General features: G+C 34.0%; 2 protein-coding genes across 5 annotated transcripts; one reads left to right on the top strand and one right to left on the bottom strand.

Moving 5' to 3' along the window:
• Positions 1-4,842: 4,842 nt before the first annotated feature.
• Positions 4,843-10,199, top strand: LOC103846698. Of its 3 annotated transcripts, XM_009123673.2 has the most exons (7): positions 4,854-6,595; positions 6,700-6,786; positions 7,188-7,376; positions 7,454-7,615; positions 7,686-7,739; positions 8,240-8,371; positions 8,457-10,199. In XM_009123673.2, the coding sequence occupies exons 1-7, from the start codon at positions 6,506-6,508 to the stop codon at positions 8,850-8,852; spliced, it is 1,110 nt and encodes a 369-aa protein (XP_009121921.1). In that variant the 5' UTR covers positions 4,854-6,505; the 3' UTR covers positions 8,853-10,199. The 3 variants fall into 3 exon arrangements, with proteins under 3 accessions (XP_033138383.1, XP_033138382.1, XP_009121921.1); XM_033282491.1 differs by lacking the exon at positions 7,454-7,615 and having other exon boundaries at positions 4,846-6,595; XM_033282492.1 differs by lacking the exons at positions 7,188-7,376; positions 7,454-7,615 and having other exon boundaries at positions 4,843-6,595.
• On the bottom strand, positions 10,053-18,583 carry LOC103846697. 2 transcript variants are annotated; one of them, XM_009123672.2, is made up of 23 exons: positions 17,430-18,277; positions 17,201-17,316; positions 16,711-16,919; positions 16,311-16,430; positions 15,980-16,111; positions 15,756-15,881; positions 15,465-15,520; positions 15,273-15,372; positions 15,054-15,171; positions 14,634-14,843; positions 14,006-14,327; positions 13,812-13,905; positions 13,555-13,663; positions 13,025-13,296; positions 12,672-12,799; positions 12,316-12,550; positions 12,002-12,190; positions 11,624-11,910; positions 11,201-11,417; positions 10,854-11,096; positions 10,623-10,711; positions 10,362-10,523; positions 10,053-10,293 (listed from the first exon to the last, which is right to left on the bottom strand). In XM_009123672.2, the coding sequence occupies exons 1-22, from the start codon at positions 18,275-18,277 to the stop codon at positions 10,376-10,378; spliced, it is 4,368 nt and encodes a 1,455-aa protein (XP_009121920.1). In that variant the 3' UTR covers positions 10,053-10,293; positions 10,362-10,375. The 2 variants fall into 2 exon arrangements, with proteins under 2 accessions (XP_009121920.1, XP_009121919.1); XM_009123671.3 differs by having other exon boundaries at positions 10,065-10,523; positions 17,430-18,583.
• Between the last annotated feature and the right edge of the window lie 811 nt (positions 18,584-19,394).

The raw sequence follows: 19,394 nt of genomic DNA, 5'->3' as shown, positions 1-19,394 counted from the left end.
TATTGATTCAAGCAATCCAAGTACAAGTACTAAATCAAACTACTTGAACGTGCTAAGCCAAGTAGCAAATACTTGAAAATTAGCAGGTGAAACCCTGATTTGGCTTCCGGTGAAAACTCCATGGATTCCAACATCCGGAGTCTCTTGCACAGCTCACGAGATTCACACGTCTTTGAAGTGAACAATCTAGGCGATCAAAGATACCTTTTGGTCTCTGAGGATGAAATCTTAGATGACATAGAATGAGAAAGAAAATCCTTTTGATTTACTTTGTATTATAATATAATTTGAGATTGTTACAACATAGAGATTAGAGAGAGACGGCTACAGCCTACATAGATGATTAAGGGGATTGGTACAACAGCCCATTATAACTAAGCGAGGCCCAATTCAGCCCATCACAATCATCTGAGATTCAGTCACCGCTGCTCGTTGCCGCCGCAGCTGCTTCACCCGGACGACGAGGTAGGAATGCAAAACCAAAGTAGCAGCAGAGTGTCGAACCCGAGTCACTTTCCTTCTTGCTGCAGCCTTTGCAGTAGCAGCACTATACGATTCCAGGTGCAATGGCCATGATAAGTAACAAAAGAACAGTTGCAAGCACCACCACTAATTTGGTAAGAGTTTTTATTTTCTCCTTTTCTTTGTTATCTAGTTGTAAAAATGTTTTTTTTTCTTTTATTAATATTAGTTTTTTCTAAAAGTAAAACTTATATGAAAATGAGATATCCACAACATGTGTCATATGCTAAGTAAAATTAATCTCTTGAGCAAAATTATGTTATCAGTTTTTTTTTGGCTTAAAAGGTTTAATAGTGTCCCACACAACTCAAGTTTTAGTTCTTAATTTTTTTTCCTACACATATTCTTATAGTTATATTTTCATAAGATTGAGTTTTTATTTTTTTCCTTTTTTTGCTATCTAATAGATTTTTTTCTTCATAACATTATTTTTTTTCAAACAATAAAACTTATAGTTTACTTTTTTTTTTGTAAAACGCATTATTTAAGTATTACTTTAACAATTATTTTATTTTATTTATTAAATAAAAACTAAAATAAATAAAAAAAATTTATGTACAGTATAATTTTATAATATTAAAAAATGTTTAATATTATGAAACTATCTTAACTACTTAAAATAAAATGTAAAATTTTGTTAGAATAATATAATTTTAAAATTCTTAATTTTGATTTTTGGTGAGATCACCCATTGGTGGCTTATACCATAAAAGGAAATTTGGTCGGAAACATCAGTATTTACATAATTTTTAATTATTAAAAAGGTATGGTCGATGAAAACGCTGTTCAAAATAGACACAAAATATCAGATTTGCATAATAGATTTAGTCAAGTTGCCCGAAACTACTACCAAAAATTGCTATTGAATGTTTGAAGCATACGCCTTCTCTGATAAATATTCTCAAGCCTATAAAACCTTCACTTTAATCCCAAACAACTCATTTCTTAATCTATTTTGGACAACTAGTTCTAGTAACTCACAAACAACATAATCTTTTAAGCCAATGTTACTCCCAAACTTGAATTGTGACTTATCATTTTCCAGTTCTTCTATATGAAGTTTAATATGTACAAAATCATCTACAAAATAATCAAACTCCATTGTTTGAAACAGTGAGTTTGACTTTTTGACCTTCCCACATCCTCCTCCCCGATGATACATGAATTGCATGATCATGAACCATAACCTATGTTGTTAACTTGTGCCCATCCCTAGTTTATTCAGTCTTCAACTCAACGACATAGGACACGGTTTAGGATTTTGGAATTCATATATGATCAGGGATGAGGAATAGGAAAAGTCAAAACTCAAACTCAGTGTTTCAAACAATTTAAGTTGAAACACTGAGTTTGAGTTTTGACTTTTCCTATTCCTCATCCCTGATCATATATGAATTCCAAAATCCTAAACCGCGTCCTATGTCGTTGAGTTGAAGACTGAATAAACTAGGGATGGGAGTAACATTGACTTAAAAGCTTTTGTTATCAGTAAGTTACTAGAAGTAGCTGTCCTCCAAAGGTATCAAGAAACTATTTGTTGAGATTAAAATGAGAAAGTTTTATAGGTCTGATGATATTCTTCAGAGAAGGCTTATGCTTCAGACATTCAGTAGCCAATTCTCGATAACAACTTTGGACACGAAGTCTATTCTGTAAATAAGATCCTTTGGGCCTATTTTGGACAGTATTTTTATCGATTGAGATTTTTGATAATTATTAATATTATGTATATTGAAGTTTCCAACCAAACTTTCTTTTGTATAATCCCACCAATGAGTAATATCAACAAAAAGTCCATGTCAAGAGTTTTAAAATTATGTATTCTTATAAAATTTTACATTTATTTTAAATAGTTAAATCAAAGAAAATGAGAGATAGTGTTCACAATATCAAATAATTTTAATATTATAAAATATATTGTACATAAACATTTATTAATTTTAGTTATTATATAATGCAGAAAATTTAATAAAAATAATTGTTAGACTAAAATTTAAGTAAATTGTTTTACAAAAAAAAACTTAAGTAAAGTTTAAGTTTTATTTATATAAAAAGTAATATTAAGAAGATAAAAAAATGATGTTAGTTCTTTTTCTCTTATAGTGGAGATAGTCGGACGTATTAAAACCTTGTGGTAAAAATATATATATATTTTCTATTCGATAGCAAAAAGAAAAAAATAAAAACTTATCTTACGAAATTATAACTAAAATATTAAAATATGTGTACAAAAATTTAAGAACTTAAACTTGAGTTGAATGAGACTATTGAACCTAAGCCAAAAGAGCTGATAATTTTCATTTATATATACTTTTGTTCAAAAGATTAATTTGACTTACCATATGGCACATGCCGTGGATCTCTCATCTTTTACATATTGTGTTCACCTCCTGGTTGTCATCGTCCTTTTCCAGTTTGCATCAGGAGCCTCCGACAGCTGGCATGCTGCAAAATCATTTTACTATTTGAAACCGAAGAAAGGAAATTCCGTAAATTGACTGTGAAACAAGAAGCATGAACTCTTCTGCTGATGTTTGCAAGTTCTTTCTTTAGCAGATTCGATAAAAAGTTACACAAAACTAATCATGAATAAAATACTAAAATAAAGAGTCCATTTGCCTTTTGTGGTCTAGTCTTTTTAGAGATTCTGCGGAGGTTTGTTCGTGTTTTTATTATATGATGTATACTTAAACTTGTGACATATTTTTGTTGGGTGATATATTACTCTACAAAAAACAATATGATTTGGAAAAGTATATATAGGTTTAGGAAGCAATCGTTGGTTACCTGAAAAGCAAACAATGGTTGATCATCTTTAGGCAAAGATTGAAGCTGACTTGCAACCAATTTAGAAAAAAAAACCTGAATTTGGATAAACCAAATCTCCAAGTTCCTCCAGAGTGAACCCACTCTCCGCAACAAACCCAGCTCAGGCACCGTTACAGTTAACATCCAGGCGTCCAGAGCTAGGGTTCAGGCGAAGTCTCCCGGGCAAAAACTCGTAAACGTCCATTGCTCTCACCAACGCCTTTTTTCACCATCTCCGCCACAATCGCTGGAGGATAATCCTTGTTTTGTCGGAAGAAACGAACCATTTGGACATCAAAGCGTGATGATTGACCGTCACTTTGAGATCGTGAAGAAGCAATGAATCACCCATTTTTCCCGATCTCTCTCTATCTCTCTCTCTCTCATTTAGTTGTGTTTGGAGAGGAGTTTGTATTTTGGGTTTGAAGCTTAATCTCTATTATATAGACTAACACATGGTGAGAGATGATTATTTGCATGTAAATTATAGTATGAAATTATCCATGGGTAGTAATATGGATCCCATAATAAATGTGTGCTTTTAAAGTAGAAGATTTGATACCGGAGTTGCAAGCAGTTTCGCGATACGTCGACGTCCGTTTAGTCAAACCACATGAAACGTTTTTTTTTCTTTAAATGCTAAAACTGACTGTTCACTTGTTGTTATTTTTTTGATACATGTTTAAAGTTTTGGGAATAATAAATAGGCTTATTTTGGTGGGTGTAGGGTTTATGATTTAATTAAGGACTAGATTTTTCACCCGTGTAGATTTTCATTTTATAAATATATAACGGATACCATCATAAAACTTTAAAAGATATTTACATTTTAGTGTTATATATTGTGTAAATCTATAATGTTATTAGTTTTGTTTGTTTTATATATTTTACTTTATTATTAATTGTTATTATATATTAATATATTTTCGAATTTGGTAAAATAAGTTCATAGTATGAAATAAAAAAATTGAGAATCTCCTTCATTTTTTCTAATTTTTATAGACTGAATACAATTCATTTTAAAATTTTATTTAGTTATACTATAAAACTGATATTTTCTTAGGATAATTTATATTTCTATGTTATTTATTTTAGTATATTTGGGATTTTATAAGTAAATACATTATAATAATACTATAGTATTAATTATGAAATCAATATGAAATCAATCTTTGCATTAATTTAAAAATATTTTAAAATTTTATTAAGATTTTGTTAAGTTTTTTCAACATATTTTGTTATAAGTAAAAATAAAATTTAAATTTACAATTAAAATTTATTTATTAATATCTATATAATTTATAAGATTTTTTTAGAAATGTTATATATGAAATAGATTAACTTAAATAGTCAAATAGATGTAATTGATGAAATAAATCTAGTATAAATTTTTATGGTATTTCTTTTAATAAAGAAGATATAGAATATGATTATAAAATTTGAAAAATAGCATACACTTTTATTTTATTTTTTTATAATAAAATTTTATTTAAATTAATGTATAATAGTATATATTATTAATTAATTAATTAATAAATGGTATTAATTTAAATAGAATATTTTAAATTTTTAGAAAGATTTTGTTAGATTTATTTCTCAATATTTTGTTATAACTAAAAATAAAATTTAAATTTACAATTAAAATTTATTTATTATTAATATCCTTATATATTGAATAGATTATTATTAAATAAATGTATTTATTGAAATGGACCTAATAAAAATTAGTATGATTTTTTATGGTAGATAAAAATGATACTTCTCTTTTAATAAAAAAGATTTGATAGAAGTGATATGTCGGTCTTAGACTTTTAGCTACATACAATGTTTGATATAAAAAAAGCTACATATAATGCATGTGATCAGCGTTTTCCGAGTCAAAATTTCTTTATTTGGAGTTTATGTAATAACAAGACTTTTTCAACATTTAATTTGCGGCATTTTATTACAGTTAAATCGTCGATACAAATTTTATCAAGTTTTTCTTTCACAATTAGGCTCATTGTAATTTGGGAAGAGTTTGGGTCAATAAAACCAATTCTAAGTAATAAACCAATAACCCAATGCACTTTTGATAAAAATCTATTCATATAGATATTCGTTATTTTCAGATTACACAAGATTTCTCCCTCTAATTATAATCCACTATCAAATAAACTTGTTTTCTTTTCTTTCTTATACCCTTGGCAATCAGAGTTCCTTCTTTTTTTGTATCCCTAATTCTTTTCATCTATAGAGTAATATTAAAAGTCACCAAAATGAAAATCAAACGAAGAAGCAAATTTGAAGTGAGTATTAAAAATGAACTTAGATAACTAAACCAAAGGTGTCTTTAAGCAGACAATATGTATACTAAATTTCCTATGATCTATATGTTAATATATTTTACTAAAAAGGTAAAATGCATTACATACAGAAAGTACTTTTATGTTGCTGCGTGTCAACAATGCGACATATACATTTTTAAAAATTAACATGTATATTCATTTTTTTATAAATAAGATCTCAGAGTATTAATATTTTTTTATTAAAAAGGTAAAATGGACGAATAAAGAGGGATATATATTTATTTTAGGTGTATAAAAACACGGTAAATTATTGAAATTAGTATTAAATAGAAAAAAATTGAAAAATCAAATTAGAACATTTAAGTGTGTGATATTTATATCTTTTAATAAAATATCCAAGTGAACCAATGTATAATAAAAACACCAATGAAACCATATAGAAAATTGAAATGTTTATCCATTTATAATGATTATTAATAAAAACGATTAAATAACATAAAATATTTGAAGACCAAGAAGGAACATAGAATTAAAGGGGTGATTGGTAAGTGCATGGATTTTATTTTTTGTCTTTAGAATAGTAGATATAAATTTATTTGCTGTAACTATTTTTGATGTAACTTTATAAAGCATTATTTTTTTGCTCTAGAAATAAAACTTTCTACAGTCTTTTTATTTTATTTTTCAGAGATATTTTGGTTGTAACTTTTTAAAAGAAAGGAAAGCATGATTGGTTGATATGTATGACTTTAAATTAAATTTTGGACTTCTAGAGCATCTACAGCCACAACCAATCACCTCTTTATTTTTACTATTATAAATACCTAATTATTTGGAGGTGTATTCAACAAGAAGAAAATATTTTTTTAAAAATTAGGATTATTAATATGAATTTATTTTTCAAACTCGTCACATTCATATTCCTAGTTTCTGTAGTTCAATCTATAGAAAGTGACAGAAATGTGAAATCATTTAAGGTAGATGAAAAGAATAATAAGAAATATGTATTTATACACGTCCAACTTTTAAACTGATAGTATGAAAATTATTTTCTGGTATTAATCCAAATATGTTTTTATAGCTAAACGAGAAGATTATATATGATTGTGTGGATATATATAAACAACCTTCATTAAGCCATCCACTACTCAAAAACCATAAAATTCAGGTATTCATTCCCCAAGATTATATGCTTTTTAAAAAAAAATAATAAACAATACTTACTTTATTGATTTAGTGGAGTGAAAATTCATGAATGACTGTGTGATTACAATCACTTTTTTTTTTTGCTAACAATCCAATTTTTCTTTGTTACTAGTCTTAGTTTGTTTTTAACCTAACTCTCTTGAATATAAATTATAAAGTAGTTAAACATAAAACTGAAATTATTTATCAACTACACTTTTGTTAAATTTTCAACTTTCTATCTGCGTTTCAAAACATAAATCAATAAACTAAAGATGATTTTTTCAAGTAAAATTTATCTGTTGTTTGGTATAGTATAGATAATATATATATATATATATAATCTCACTTTACATTAATATGTAACCATTTAATTTGAAATAGATGGAACCATCTTTTTCAAGCTGGAAACCAAAAAGGCAAACAAAGAATAAAATTGAAAATAGAATAAGCATCAACTGTCCAAATGGAACAGTACCTATACTAAGAAATACAAAAGAATATATCGCAAATGCTAAGTACTGGGCTGAGAAACACTTCAACCCACTCACAGAAGATAGTCCAGGGACACATGTAAGTCTTTGAATGATTTGAGTCATAAATATGTATATCTTGAAAAATCATATGATGTATACTTTCGGAATTTAAAGATTGCTGGAGTTAGATCACAACATGAAGGTCCTTACCATGGTTTAGCAGCTTGGATGAGTGTGCATGATTTGAACATTAGTAGGGACCAAGCTTCATATGCTAATATATATGTTGGCAGTGGATACAACAAAAAAACTAATTTTATCCAAACCGGTTGGATGGTAAATTAACGTTGCATTTTTAATTTAGTTTTATATAGGTTTGTTTAACAAAATATAGTTTGACAAATAGGTAAATCCAAGTTTATTTGATGATGGACGCACATGGAGTTACGGGTTTTGGAAGGTACATTAGCTGAAACATAAGAAAATAATCATAAATTTCTTAGTAAAAGAAAAATTATGCTAAACCATGGCGTGTTATTAAAATATGATTATTGTATTTTATATATAGTATAAGTGAAACATATAAATAGCAATCTTCTGTTTTTAAAGTTCTTTCATTAAAATGTAAAAGGATAGTTAAAAATAAGAACTAAAATAATATGATTTTTTTTCTCTTGTTATAAATATAGTTAATTGTCCGACACAAAATCTCACATTTTTATAAATTGTTAATCTTATTTTTCTAAACAAACCATTTAAAATAATATAAATATGCATAGTAAAATTACATAAAATGTTTTATATTGTATTTTAAAATATAACAATAATTTTGTATCAGACATATTTTAATACTTATTTAGTTATTCTTTTAATCTGTATTTGTAATTTTGTCTTTTTGATATATATAAATTTTCAATTTTTATCTAGACTATACTGATATAATAAACTGAATATTGATAGGGTGCCAATGGAGCAGGATGTTACAATACAATATGTCCTGGTTTTATTCAAGTGTCAACAACTGATCCTTTATCTGTTCCTTTTCCTTATCCCCGGAAAGGAGATAGGGCTGTTAATCCTAGTATTTCACAGGTAGTATTTATACTTTTCTATTAACATTTTCTTGAGCAATATTATACAAACCTAATGTGCATAATGTTTTTATGATCTATTAAAGGATTATGCAACCGGACATTGGTGGACAATACTCGTAAGAGCCACTAAAAAGGATATAAAGATTGGTTATTGGCCAAAAGAACTATTTGATATCATAGGTCGTAGTGTGGATATGGTTGGAGTCACGGGAGTAGTCCAAGCTTCCCCTTCTGGTATTAGTCCACCAATGGGCAATGGTCATCTGCCAACTCAAAAGGAAGATGAATCCGCACGTGTTAAAAACCTCCTCATTGTAGACACTAAATATAATTTCATGCCTAGTCGCAATTATAAGCTAGAGAAGCTATTAGACAACAACAAATGTTATGGATTAAAAGATGGAAAGAAACCAATTTTCGCCAAAGAATATAATCTGTTCACATATGGTGGACCTGGAGGAGATTCTTGTGGAATATAAGCTTATAAAACAGTCTCTTGTATATTACAATAAATAATTGAGATTTTATGTTTCATGTTTAAGTATTAAAATTTTATTATATCTATTTGATCTATTATTATTGTGGTGTATTAAAGTTTATAAGGATTTTATTTCTTAGTTAGGGGCCGGATTTTTGCATCATGTGCATATATATTATATATACAGTATAAATTCTATTAATTAATACTCGATAAATTAATAAAAAATTTTGGTTTCAAGTTGGACTGGTTCAAAATATGATATGAATCGATAAAATTATAAGATAATAATATTTTAAAAAATTCTATATAATTATATGGTTCAAATCATAAATTAATACTTTTTGTATATATACATTTTACATAAGTACAAACAAACAATAGTATATTTGGTTTGTTTCACAATAGAATTATCTCTATAATTTCTTAATATTTATTATATTTTGCTAATATTTAGTAAAATTACCTCTAGATTTTTTTAACATTTCCCTATATATATATATACACAGCGACAGGTTCGCTGAGAAACCCGTAACTCCATTCGCTGAAACCCTTAACTCCTAGACGACACGGCCGTCTTAATTCCTTATGACACAGTGACACGTTCGTATAATTTTGAACAGCTTTGGGTGGGATGGATAGGCAAGTTACATATGCATTTGGTAGTGAGCTATGGACGAAATCTGCTCTCTGTCCTAACTCACGCTCAGTTCTATACACGTGACGGTTTATCACGTGAAAGGATCTTCAAATTTAATTTTCATCAAAATTACGAAATTCAATAAGACCCCTGAAACTCTTGACACAGATTTCCTTGGTGAGATCATTCTGTAGTTGGGTTGTGATAACTTGAATGACAACGAATCTTTTGCGTCTTTTTTTTTTTTTTTTTTGGTGTAAATGTTAGAATCTTTGCGTCTTTAATTAAGTTAGTTACATTCCGCAACCTCGAGCTCTTGGTGACGCCAATTTCTAAGATACGAAAAAATTATAGGAAAAGTAATCATAGAGAGGAGCCAACTTGGTTGACGACCATATATATAGATACAGCGAGCGTTCTGACTAGGTCAAGGCGGGAGAGTAATGGTTTACTTGGCTACCTACGTTCATTCTCTTCAAAAGTCAGAACCAAATAATAAAAATTAAGATCCCAAAATCCATTTCTTTGTCACTATATGCACCAAAAGAACAATAACTCAAGTGAAGAAGAGTATTGAGGCAGAAATAATAAACACAGCCCCCCAGTAGATAGATTTAATGGGGTTTCTCACTTATTTACATACAAAACCTTAAGAAGAATCTTTTACCAATAGACAATCCACTGGAAACAAAAACCAAACCCCTCTAATAATAATTCACCATCAAATAAACTTGTTTTCTTTACTTTCTTTTTCCCTTGACAATCAGAGTTCCTTCTCTTTTGTATCCCTAATTCTATTCACCTATAGCATAATAGAATTACAAAACAAACTGGGACAGTGGTCTTTTCAATTGTTCTCATAAAATTTACCTGACAAGACTTCGTCACGACTGCCAAAACAGCTCAAAATCCTTACTGTACAACGAGCGGTCTTGTATCTCCAGGTTTGCTACATGTCTATTTATGAGCTGCGACTGCATTATCTTGCACACGACCAGTCCCGCTGGAAATATCCACCATTCACTTTCACCCCTGCATCCCCACCCAAAAACCACAACACACATCACAAACCCAATAGACCGAAACATAAGATTGCCACGAAGTATTACTTTCCATTGTAGTAAAACTCACATGTTTATATTCCACGGCTGAAACGGGATTTTCTTGCTTGCTGATGATTCGCTGTGATAATGAACATATCCGCAGAGAAAAGCAACAGCCTGTCACACAACCAAAACTTGTCAGGTAACGTGAGACATGCAACATCTTCCCATAGAATCAATATGACATGAACATGCAGTTCACATTGCATTTTCAAACAAAATAAGTTTCCAACAACAGAAAAAAACAAAGAGTACTTACTACATTGACCAAGGACATGTAGTTCCACAAAGCGTAAACGCGTGCTAAGCCAGCAGAGCGTCTGGGTCCATGACTGAATAAGGCATTGATTCCAGCGGGGAATGGCAAAAGCAAGCCGAGAGGTAATATAAACAAAGCCAACAGTACATCCACCATAGAAATCGAATACAGCTGGAGCAGCGTGAGCAAGACTAGACTAAAATCTCCTAAAAGTAACATCGAAATAACTAAGCCAACCATATCCTGCAATATCATAGGAGATAACAGAGGGAAGAGTTATTGAAAAGTTGGACAGCACAATATATAAGAAGACATTCATATTATAAGAATTTGGATTGGAGAGGTACCTGGTGGCCCACAGGTTTAGTGTTGTGAACTAAGAAAGAGAGAATAAAAAACATGTCTCTCTTCTCTTTGAGACTCGGTAAGCTGTCACCGTCGATTATCCCTGCATAGTTCTTTCTGCGTGTAGCATAATCCTCAGTGTTTGTGTGGTTTTGGTTGTAGAGCATACTCTCTCTTAAATGTGCTGGGGAATTCTCTTTGTGTGCACTCACGCCATAACTAGAAGTTACAAGAACAAGAAATCATAACTCCGCATAGCTAAAAATGAAGTGCACAATGAAAACATGCTGAAGTGTGACATTACAAAAAATAAACCTTCAGTTTCTAAAGTGATCACGTTATTTATCTTATATATTACCCGGTTCATAATGCCTATTGTCACTACGAATAAACAGGACGAAAGGATGCAATTTATCATTTAGTACCGTGGCTGGATCTCAGTCCATGCTGTTTCACCGACAAACTGAGGTGACGTTGGTTCACAATCCTCAGCAGCATGAATCAAGAGACCATATTGGCAGTAACCACAAGCTGTAGTCTGGAACCAGGCCAGATCAACCCGTATGCCATGTGTTTCTAGAGCGGGATTCGCATGAGTTTCTAACCATCTCAGAACAGAATGAAACGTTGATCTCAGACGCCCACGGCGAACAAGGCGTAATTGAGCATTGACACCAGCCACCAGTCTGTACCAAGTAGTGGGAGCAACGAGCTGAGAAAATAAAACAATGACAAAGATCAATACAACCTCTAAAATGGCTGCTGAAACTGCTTCTCGTTAACTAAGGAAGAAAGGAACCAACCTGATTCATCAGACTAGTAAGAATATTGTCATTTTGAAGTGAGAAAGGAGCCATGTAACTGCCATCACCACCAAACAATATGGGCATTGGAAACCTTTGGTGAAGCCGAGGTGGAAGGTCTGTCCTTTTTTCATCCCCACCAAGGAAGAAATCCAGATATGCAAGCATCAAATCGGAGGTGGCAGCGACCTATATTTAGAAGAAGAAAAATATGCACTAAAGCTTAAAACAACAAATCCTTGTAAAACGAATCAGATACTCTGACACTATGTAGTCCATTGAGTGATTATGAGATTAAATCATCAAGAAATCACCTTCAGACCCTCGTATAAAGCCCGGGAGCGACAGGAGCGTAAACAGGAATGATCATATTCTGAACGTACAAACTCACGCAATTTTTGCAATTTTAACTTCCGCCGCCATTGCTGCCAAGACCACGCAAGCGGATATGCAACCACTGAAAGAATACTATATATTGCACCTTCCCACCACTGATATGCAGCTATAGAGTTGATTTCGTCCACAAACGTGTTAAATGCAGCCTCATATCTAAAGATTCCAAAATCATATACGAACATTTCAGAGCCCAGACAACTTGTTAAGATAACTATAGAAAAAACAATTAAACACAATTCCAATCAGCTTGGAGATAAAACAAGAAACAACTAACACTATCTCTTTTATTTCTTCCGGGGGAATATGCGAGAGATGCCATGGCTCGCTGAATGTATTAGGACCCATAAAATACATTCTATGCACATGACTCTGCGATTGCTCTGCTCTATTTGTTTCCAAGACCTAAAAAAGAAATAACATTATATACAACACAACACTGTAAAGTCTGTAATATAAGGAGAACTTGGCAGGCTATTTCACTCAATCATGTATGCTAGCCATACACTAGTTGCATTTGGAGTGACAAATCAGAAAATAAATACATCATTCTTCATTTGCTTCGCAGAAAGTAAAGACAAATAAACAGTTTTTGGATCTAATGTTACAAGACAAAGAAAATCATCTAACCTCATTTAGTGATTCAAGGAAAGGGAAGGAATGATCAATTTGAGAGCCATGATGTGTGGGAGCTGGGCCAGGTAAATCATCAACTCCAACAAATTTCATTCTTGCAACACTAAGTACAAGTGCTAAGAGGATGAGGAGACCCATCAGAAGAAGACCAAACAACCAAGGCCCACCAAATGTGTAAATTAACTCCTCCAGAGCGGTGTAACAGTGTGGCATATGATACCTTTCCGATATGCATCGATATGGACATGGTGTCTCAGAAACACCACCTGTTATTAAGCATAGAAGATTCCGAGGTTTATAGTTGATACGTGGACATAGCCAGTTTACAGGTAAATGAATAAGAAAACAAGATCATAGCCAACTTAAACAAACAGTTCTTTATGAACCACAACTATATTCATTATCGAGGGAAAATACAGATTTCGGGTTGGTAAATGAACCGGAAACAAAACTTGTCAACGAGGAAATTTATAGCACATATGTAATACACAAGAGCTCAAGATATAGGCGAATGCTATTTGTACCTCGAACTGGAACATAGACAGCACGAGTTGGAAGCTCATCAATGGGACAAGGACGGCAAAGAGACGTGTCAGATCCAGTAACATTCTTGAATGTACCAGATGGGCACTCCTGAAGAAAAGTAGGAATTGGGAATATAGTGAGCTTAGATAAACTACAGTAACAACTCAATCGTGATAAGGGAACAAAAGGCAAATAGAAAATTTTCACCCATGATATTATATAGCAGCAGGAAAATGTTGAACTAAGTTTTCCTAACCTTGCAAAATATACCGTGGAGTCCTTTTGGACAAGGCCTTCCAGTTACTGTGCCATTTTTGCCAGAAAATTCATCATCTAATGCCGCTCCCCCCCTACAATTACAAAAAGAAACAATGTTAATGGGACATGCTGGAAAATAATATCAAACAATAGCAAAGAAATGGGAAATGCACAGGTATCTAAAGGCCAGACCGTGCATGGATTATCCCTTTCACACTAGCAATAGGCTGGTATATGTCGCCAGTGGGAATGTTAGACCAATGAAAATGAATCCTCCCACCTCCGCCACCACCACCACCAACAGGACTGCCTGACCCACCGCCAGTTGAGAGAAGAGAAGACTCTCCCAGAATAAGATAACGCAGAAACAAAAGAACTGTTCCACCAGAACCACCACCAGGTGCTACAACAGAACCATTTTCATCTCTGCTCAAACGTTTGACACTTTCTCCATCAGCCCTGATTGAGCCTTCAAGTGATAATGCAGATAGAGGCTGCTCCCGTGAACCAATCACTGACCAGATTCAAACGAAAGAAAAGAACAGGTTAAACAGTATTATCTTGAAAGAAATAAGCTTTCATGGCAATCACAGCATGCACAGTAGTGTATTGGCTAAACGATGACAAGGTCCTATAATGTTAACAGGCTATAAATTATAAACTTATCATAATAAAAGAAATATAATTAGTCAAATATTTGGCACACGTACGAATAGTCAGTAGTCTACATCATACACTCTACATCAAGTCCTATGAAGACACAACCTAATCTCGTGTTAAATAGAACTCCAGAATCGTCAAAAACTCTGACATTCCATACCTACAATACCACCACCAGCAGATGAATAATCCGGGCTATAATCACCGCTTCCACTGCCAAGCTCACAAGGGAGATCTGCATCTCCATACGTAATTCCACCTTCAACACAACTGCTATTGTAGCATACACGGCCCCCTTTACCGCCATGCCCACCACCACTACCAATGCCATTTCCAAGCAATTTACCTTCACCTACACCACCTCTACAACCTGTGACACACACAAAACAATTGCATATTTATGATGCTAAGGAATACAATACAAAAACATAAGAACATCTCTTCTTTCTCCCTATGCAAAATGCGTAGTAGCGCCTTAAACTTATGATGGGGGAGAAAGCCAAGGACATGCCCATATGAAATGTAGAAGTAGAATGCGCGATCAAACCAAATCCAAAAGAGAAAATAGTTTATTGTTTACCCATTCCACTGGCACTAATCTCTCCAGAGGATTCAAGGGTTACTGTTTTTGCACGGTGGAAATGAACTACTGATCCTCTGATGAAACCTTCGACGATAATATCCTCAACTCGGCATATCTAGAAAGAAAGAAAAGTTATCAGAATTTCCATGCTGAAAGAAAGAAAAGATATCAGAATTTTCATGCGAGAGCATGCTGTTTTAAGTACGGCAGAAGTACCTGTAGAGTAAAGGACAGAGACGAATTGACATTGCAATCCTCTGGAGGATTCAGTAGTTCATAGGGACAATCTTGCCTATCACAATAGAGCTTTGGTGTACTGCAAAGGATGTGAACTCGATTATTGTTAGCTGACTTTATCTCAGAAGAATATGGATTAAAAAAAAATGTGGCATTTTCCTTCACACTTACACAGCATCTCGGGATGCATTCTGCAGAGGACCACGCAAAATAGATCCAGGCCCAACCTTCAATTTCCAGGGGAAAAAGTAAAGAAGTTGTTATCTTCTGGACGGACATATCAAGTACCTTTCTATATCTATTATTTAAAAAGCCAATATGGCCGTTAAAGGAGACCGATTGTCAAATTATGCTAGTTTTATCACATTTTCGTAGCTATAAACACCAACTATCTTTGCATCTGCACAAAATAGTTATAGAATGTAGGAATGTCACTGAAACAAACAGACGGAAACCTCTTACATAAATCCGGTAAAACAGTGACAAAACAAGCCGCTGTGCTTCAATTGAATCCCCTGGTCCAGTTAGATTCAAGAGACCTTGTCCATGGACAAAAAGATTTGCATTTGAGCGAATCACAGATGATTCCTATATTTAGAATGAGAGGTCATACAAACAAATTAGATTCAACCGCATGTCATAAAATTACTAGGAGGAGGAAAACAATGACATGAATTTGTGAGTACCCTAAGAACGAATAAATTGCTAGCCTCAAGTGTGGAGGTCGAAACAGCTGTATCTCCCCCTCCTCCATCTATATGCAATTCTGAATTCCACATTAAGAACATCTTGACAGACATACTTAATGCCCCATAAACCTGGTCGTACCAATAAACACAAAGCATGACGAACGAATTTACATGAGTACCAAAATAAAATCTAGGATATGCAGAATGGCCAAGTAAACCAAGAATGAAACACATATTACCAAAACAGAATTATACATATCTAGCTCAGACAGACACAATGCTGTTGCATCCGAATTTCGGAAAAGGTGGAGAACAAGATAAGACTGACCTTGATAATGGAATCACTCATTAAGAGTTCTTCGGCCAGTAACTCAAATACTGATGTACCATAATGAGACAATCCGAAGCTCAAAACACCACCACACAACAAACTAATTTGTCCTTGAACCTACATAATGAATTCTGCTTGAGTACTACATCTTTAAGAATTGGGTTAGCGGTAACGGCATAAGCCAAAGCAAAATAATATGCTGAGAGGTGGAAAATTCACTGAAAACCTAAATATGCATATACAGAAGCAACAAAAAAAATGTAGAGAAGAGACACTTGAGTTGCAGAAATAAAACATCATTTTTATATGAGATAACAAATAGTCCTAGCATCAAAACTGCAAAAGTTGATCAAACAGTTGGCCTACACCATGTGCTTGAAATTCATTTTCTAAATACCTGGACACGACTCCATAGCAGAGGACAAGTTGCTCGCGCTTTGTCCTGAATATAAATATTGGTCCAACGAGGCTGGAAGGGGAATTCTAGGAGAAGCGTATAAGTGTCTGTCGTCAGATTGTAGTTGCTAACGAAAAGGCTTCGGGGAACAGCATCGTATAGGGTTCCAGCAGCACCTGAGTTATCTGGACACCCGATACTGTATCCGCCTGCATGTAGGAGAATGAAATTAGTGCACATGATTGAAGATGTTAAGAAAGTACATATAAAAATAACTCGCTCAAAACATAAACAAAAACTATAAGAATATACAATATACACAGATGTTAGCAAAGTAACCAAGTAAAGATCAGGATGAAGAATTTTTCTGTGATGATTAATCATCTGAGAGAATGAAATTATATCATTGAATTTAAAGGTTCATACTTTAAAACCCAATCAATTTCGCAAGAGTTGCAAATTAACGAACAGTAGCGTAAGAGAAACTAACCATGCACAAAGATTTTTGGGTCATCATGCCTGCTAAAAATATCGACAGATACTCTTCCACCACCCCCACCACCGTAGCCACTCCCACCACATGCACTAATCTTTCCAATTCCAGTCCTGCATTTATGATAAAAGCAAAGCATAAGATGATAGCTGAGATCAATTTTACCTAGAAAGACTTAAAGATCCGTTGAAATCAAAGCAACAGATAGTGAAAGAAAGTTCATTACATCTTATATGCTATGATGAAGATGCTGCCACCAGACCCACCACCGCCTTTAGCTCCTCCATAACCTCCCTCTGCCAAAAGGCTCCCATTAACATCCAAAAACTGCGTAATATTCATCTTCACTCTCCCTCCCCCTCCTCCTCCATAATCAATCTCCCTGCTCGTCGACCCTCCTTTACTACCATAGCTCCACGGCTTACTCAGCGTCGACCACGAGTACGCATCACCTCCCCACACATCCTCCGGAAGCTTCCTAGTATCAGTCAAACAGCAAGCCCCTCTCCCACCATGCCCACCACCAGCACCATCAATCCCCTGCGGCGTCCCGCTAGTCTGCGACGGAGGACTCCCAGCTAAACCCGTCGTGTTCACAGCCGATCCACCAGCAAAGCTAGCGTTACCAGCGGAAAGCTCAAACGTCCCGGCGACAATCGTAGACGCCGCGCCTAGAGAGAAGTTCCCAGAGACATTGATAGCTATAGAGCACCCAGGGATCGCACAGTGGAACTTAACACCAGGGAGGATGATGAAATTGCCCTTCCCAGCTATATACACATCTTTAGTAAGATTCAAATCAGCTACGATCTTACAAGTAGTATCCAAAAACCCGACGCCGCCTAGATCGTCGGTGCAAGACACCGAGGGTCCGTGCGGAGGCGGCGGTGGCGGAGCTGGCGGCGAGTAATCCTGGTGGAAAAGCAGTGACTCCGACTCCGACTCCGACTCCGAATCCGGATCCAAACCCGAATCAGGCTCCACGATGGCGAATCGATAGCTTGAGCTAGGGTTTACGGCGAAAACCGCAACCGATACGAAGAAGAAGAAGACGATGAATTGAAATCGAGCCATCCTATAGTATCAAGAGTCATCACGGACGAAGTCCAACCCTAATTGGGATCATTGAGCTTAGTTGGAGTTGACGAAATTGAAAACGCAGAGACTCGATTAAACTATTCAACACGCGCCCACGCACACGCACGACTTTATGCATACATCAGCATACACATATAGGTGTGTGCATGTAGATGTATGATCGTCTTGCAGAAGAAGATTTGATAAACCCCGCAGCGAAAATTGATTCTTAGAGAGAGAGAGAAGTGTTGCTTTTTCCTTTCTCGGAAGTGAGAGAGAGAGAGCTTCCAAGGAGAAGGAAACAGGTTGGAACGGAGAGTAGTTACGATCCGGTGCGTGCGGCTTCACCGTAACCGCGAAGATTATCAGCTAAAATCTTTCTTTTGGTTATAACGAATCGTATTGCGACACGTCATTCACAGATTAGTCTGTATCGTGGTTTACATGCAAGTGGAAGTGTCAGCTGAATCTTAATTTAATTTTTGTCGAATCAGTATGTGACACATGTCATTTTACGTTTTAATTACTAGCTTTGCTGTTCCAGGGGTTAATAATGACTGGTCTTTTAAAAAAAATAATTAAACGTCAGGAGCATATACGTTCGGACATTAAACGGTGTTTAGATTGGGCTTGATGGGCCCTGTTTCCGAACACGTGCCCACTCTGAGTGTGAGTGTTCAATTTTCAGAAACAGAAAGGAAAGGCGTGTGACCTGGACTAAGTAAAAACAAACATTAACAAATCTGCCTGGCCCAATAGAAAACTAGCAGCATTATCATCATCAACTTTTTTATTTATCAAACCAATCCAAATTTTTACGTTCTCCATCATATTATATCCACTAGTTGAAATGAAAAATGATATATATATATATATATATCTTTAAATACATGATTCAGCCGAAATGATAAGTATATTGGTGTGTATGCTTAAACAATCTACAGCTTCAGAATATATGTAGGATTCAATTATATAAACTTAACCATTGTCTTGAGGATTTATATTATTGGGAGTCATGGGCCATGGCTTGTGGATTTTTTGTTCAAAGCACAAGATTGTGGTCAACAAAAAATAGTTAGAAATAATGGCATGCGTGACGTAACAATAACATGAT

This window comes from Brassica rapa, chromosome A10, assembly GCF_000309985.2.
Source record: "Brassica rapa cultivar Chiifu-401-42 chromosome A10, CAAS_Brap_v3.01, whole genome shotgun sequence".
In the NCBI taxonomy this organism is placed as follows: domain Eukaryota; kingdom Viridiplantae; phylum Streptophyta; class Magnoliopsida; order Brassicales; family Brassicaceae; genus Brassica; species Brassica rapa.
Note: the sequence above shows the minus strand (reverse complement) of the source record. Positions and strands in the feature narration are given on the sequence as shown.

Excerpts from the sequence above, each read along its gene's own strand:
- LOC103846698 (XM_009123673.2), top strand. The coding sequence starts at position 6,506 with ATGAATTTATTTTTCAAACTCGTCACATTCATATTCCTAGTTTCTGTA. Across the intron at positions 6,596-6,699 it reads GAAATGTGAAATCATTTAAG|CTAAACGAGAAGATTATATA; the intron begins GTAGATGAAAAG and ends ATGTTTTTATAG. Across the intron at positions 8,372-8,456 it reads TTAATCCTAGTATTTCACAG|GATTATGCAACCGGACATTG; the intron begins GTAGTATTTATA and ends GATCTATTAAAG.
- LOC103846697 (XM_009123671.3), bottom strand. The coding sequence starts at position 18,277 with ATGGCTCGATTTCAATTCATCGTCTTCTTCTTCTTCGTATCGGTTGCG. Across the intron at positions 15,882-15,979 it reads GCAATTTATTCGTTCTTAGG|GAATCATCTGTGATTCGCTC; the intron begins GTACTCACAAAT and ends TTCTAAATATAG. Across the intron at positions 15,172-15,272 it reads CTCTGTCCTTTACTCTACAG|ATATGCCGAGTTGAGGATAT; the intron begins GTACTTCTGCCG and ends CTTTCTTTCTAG.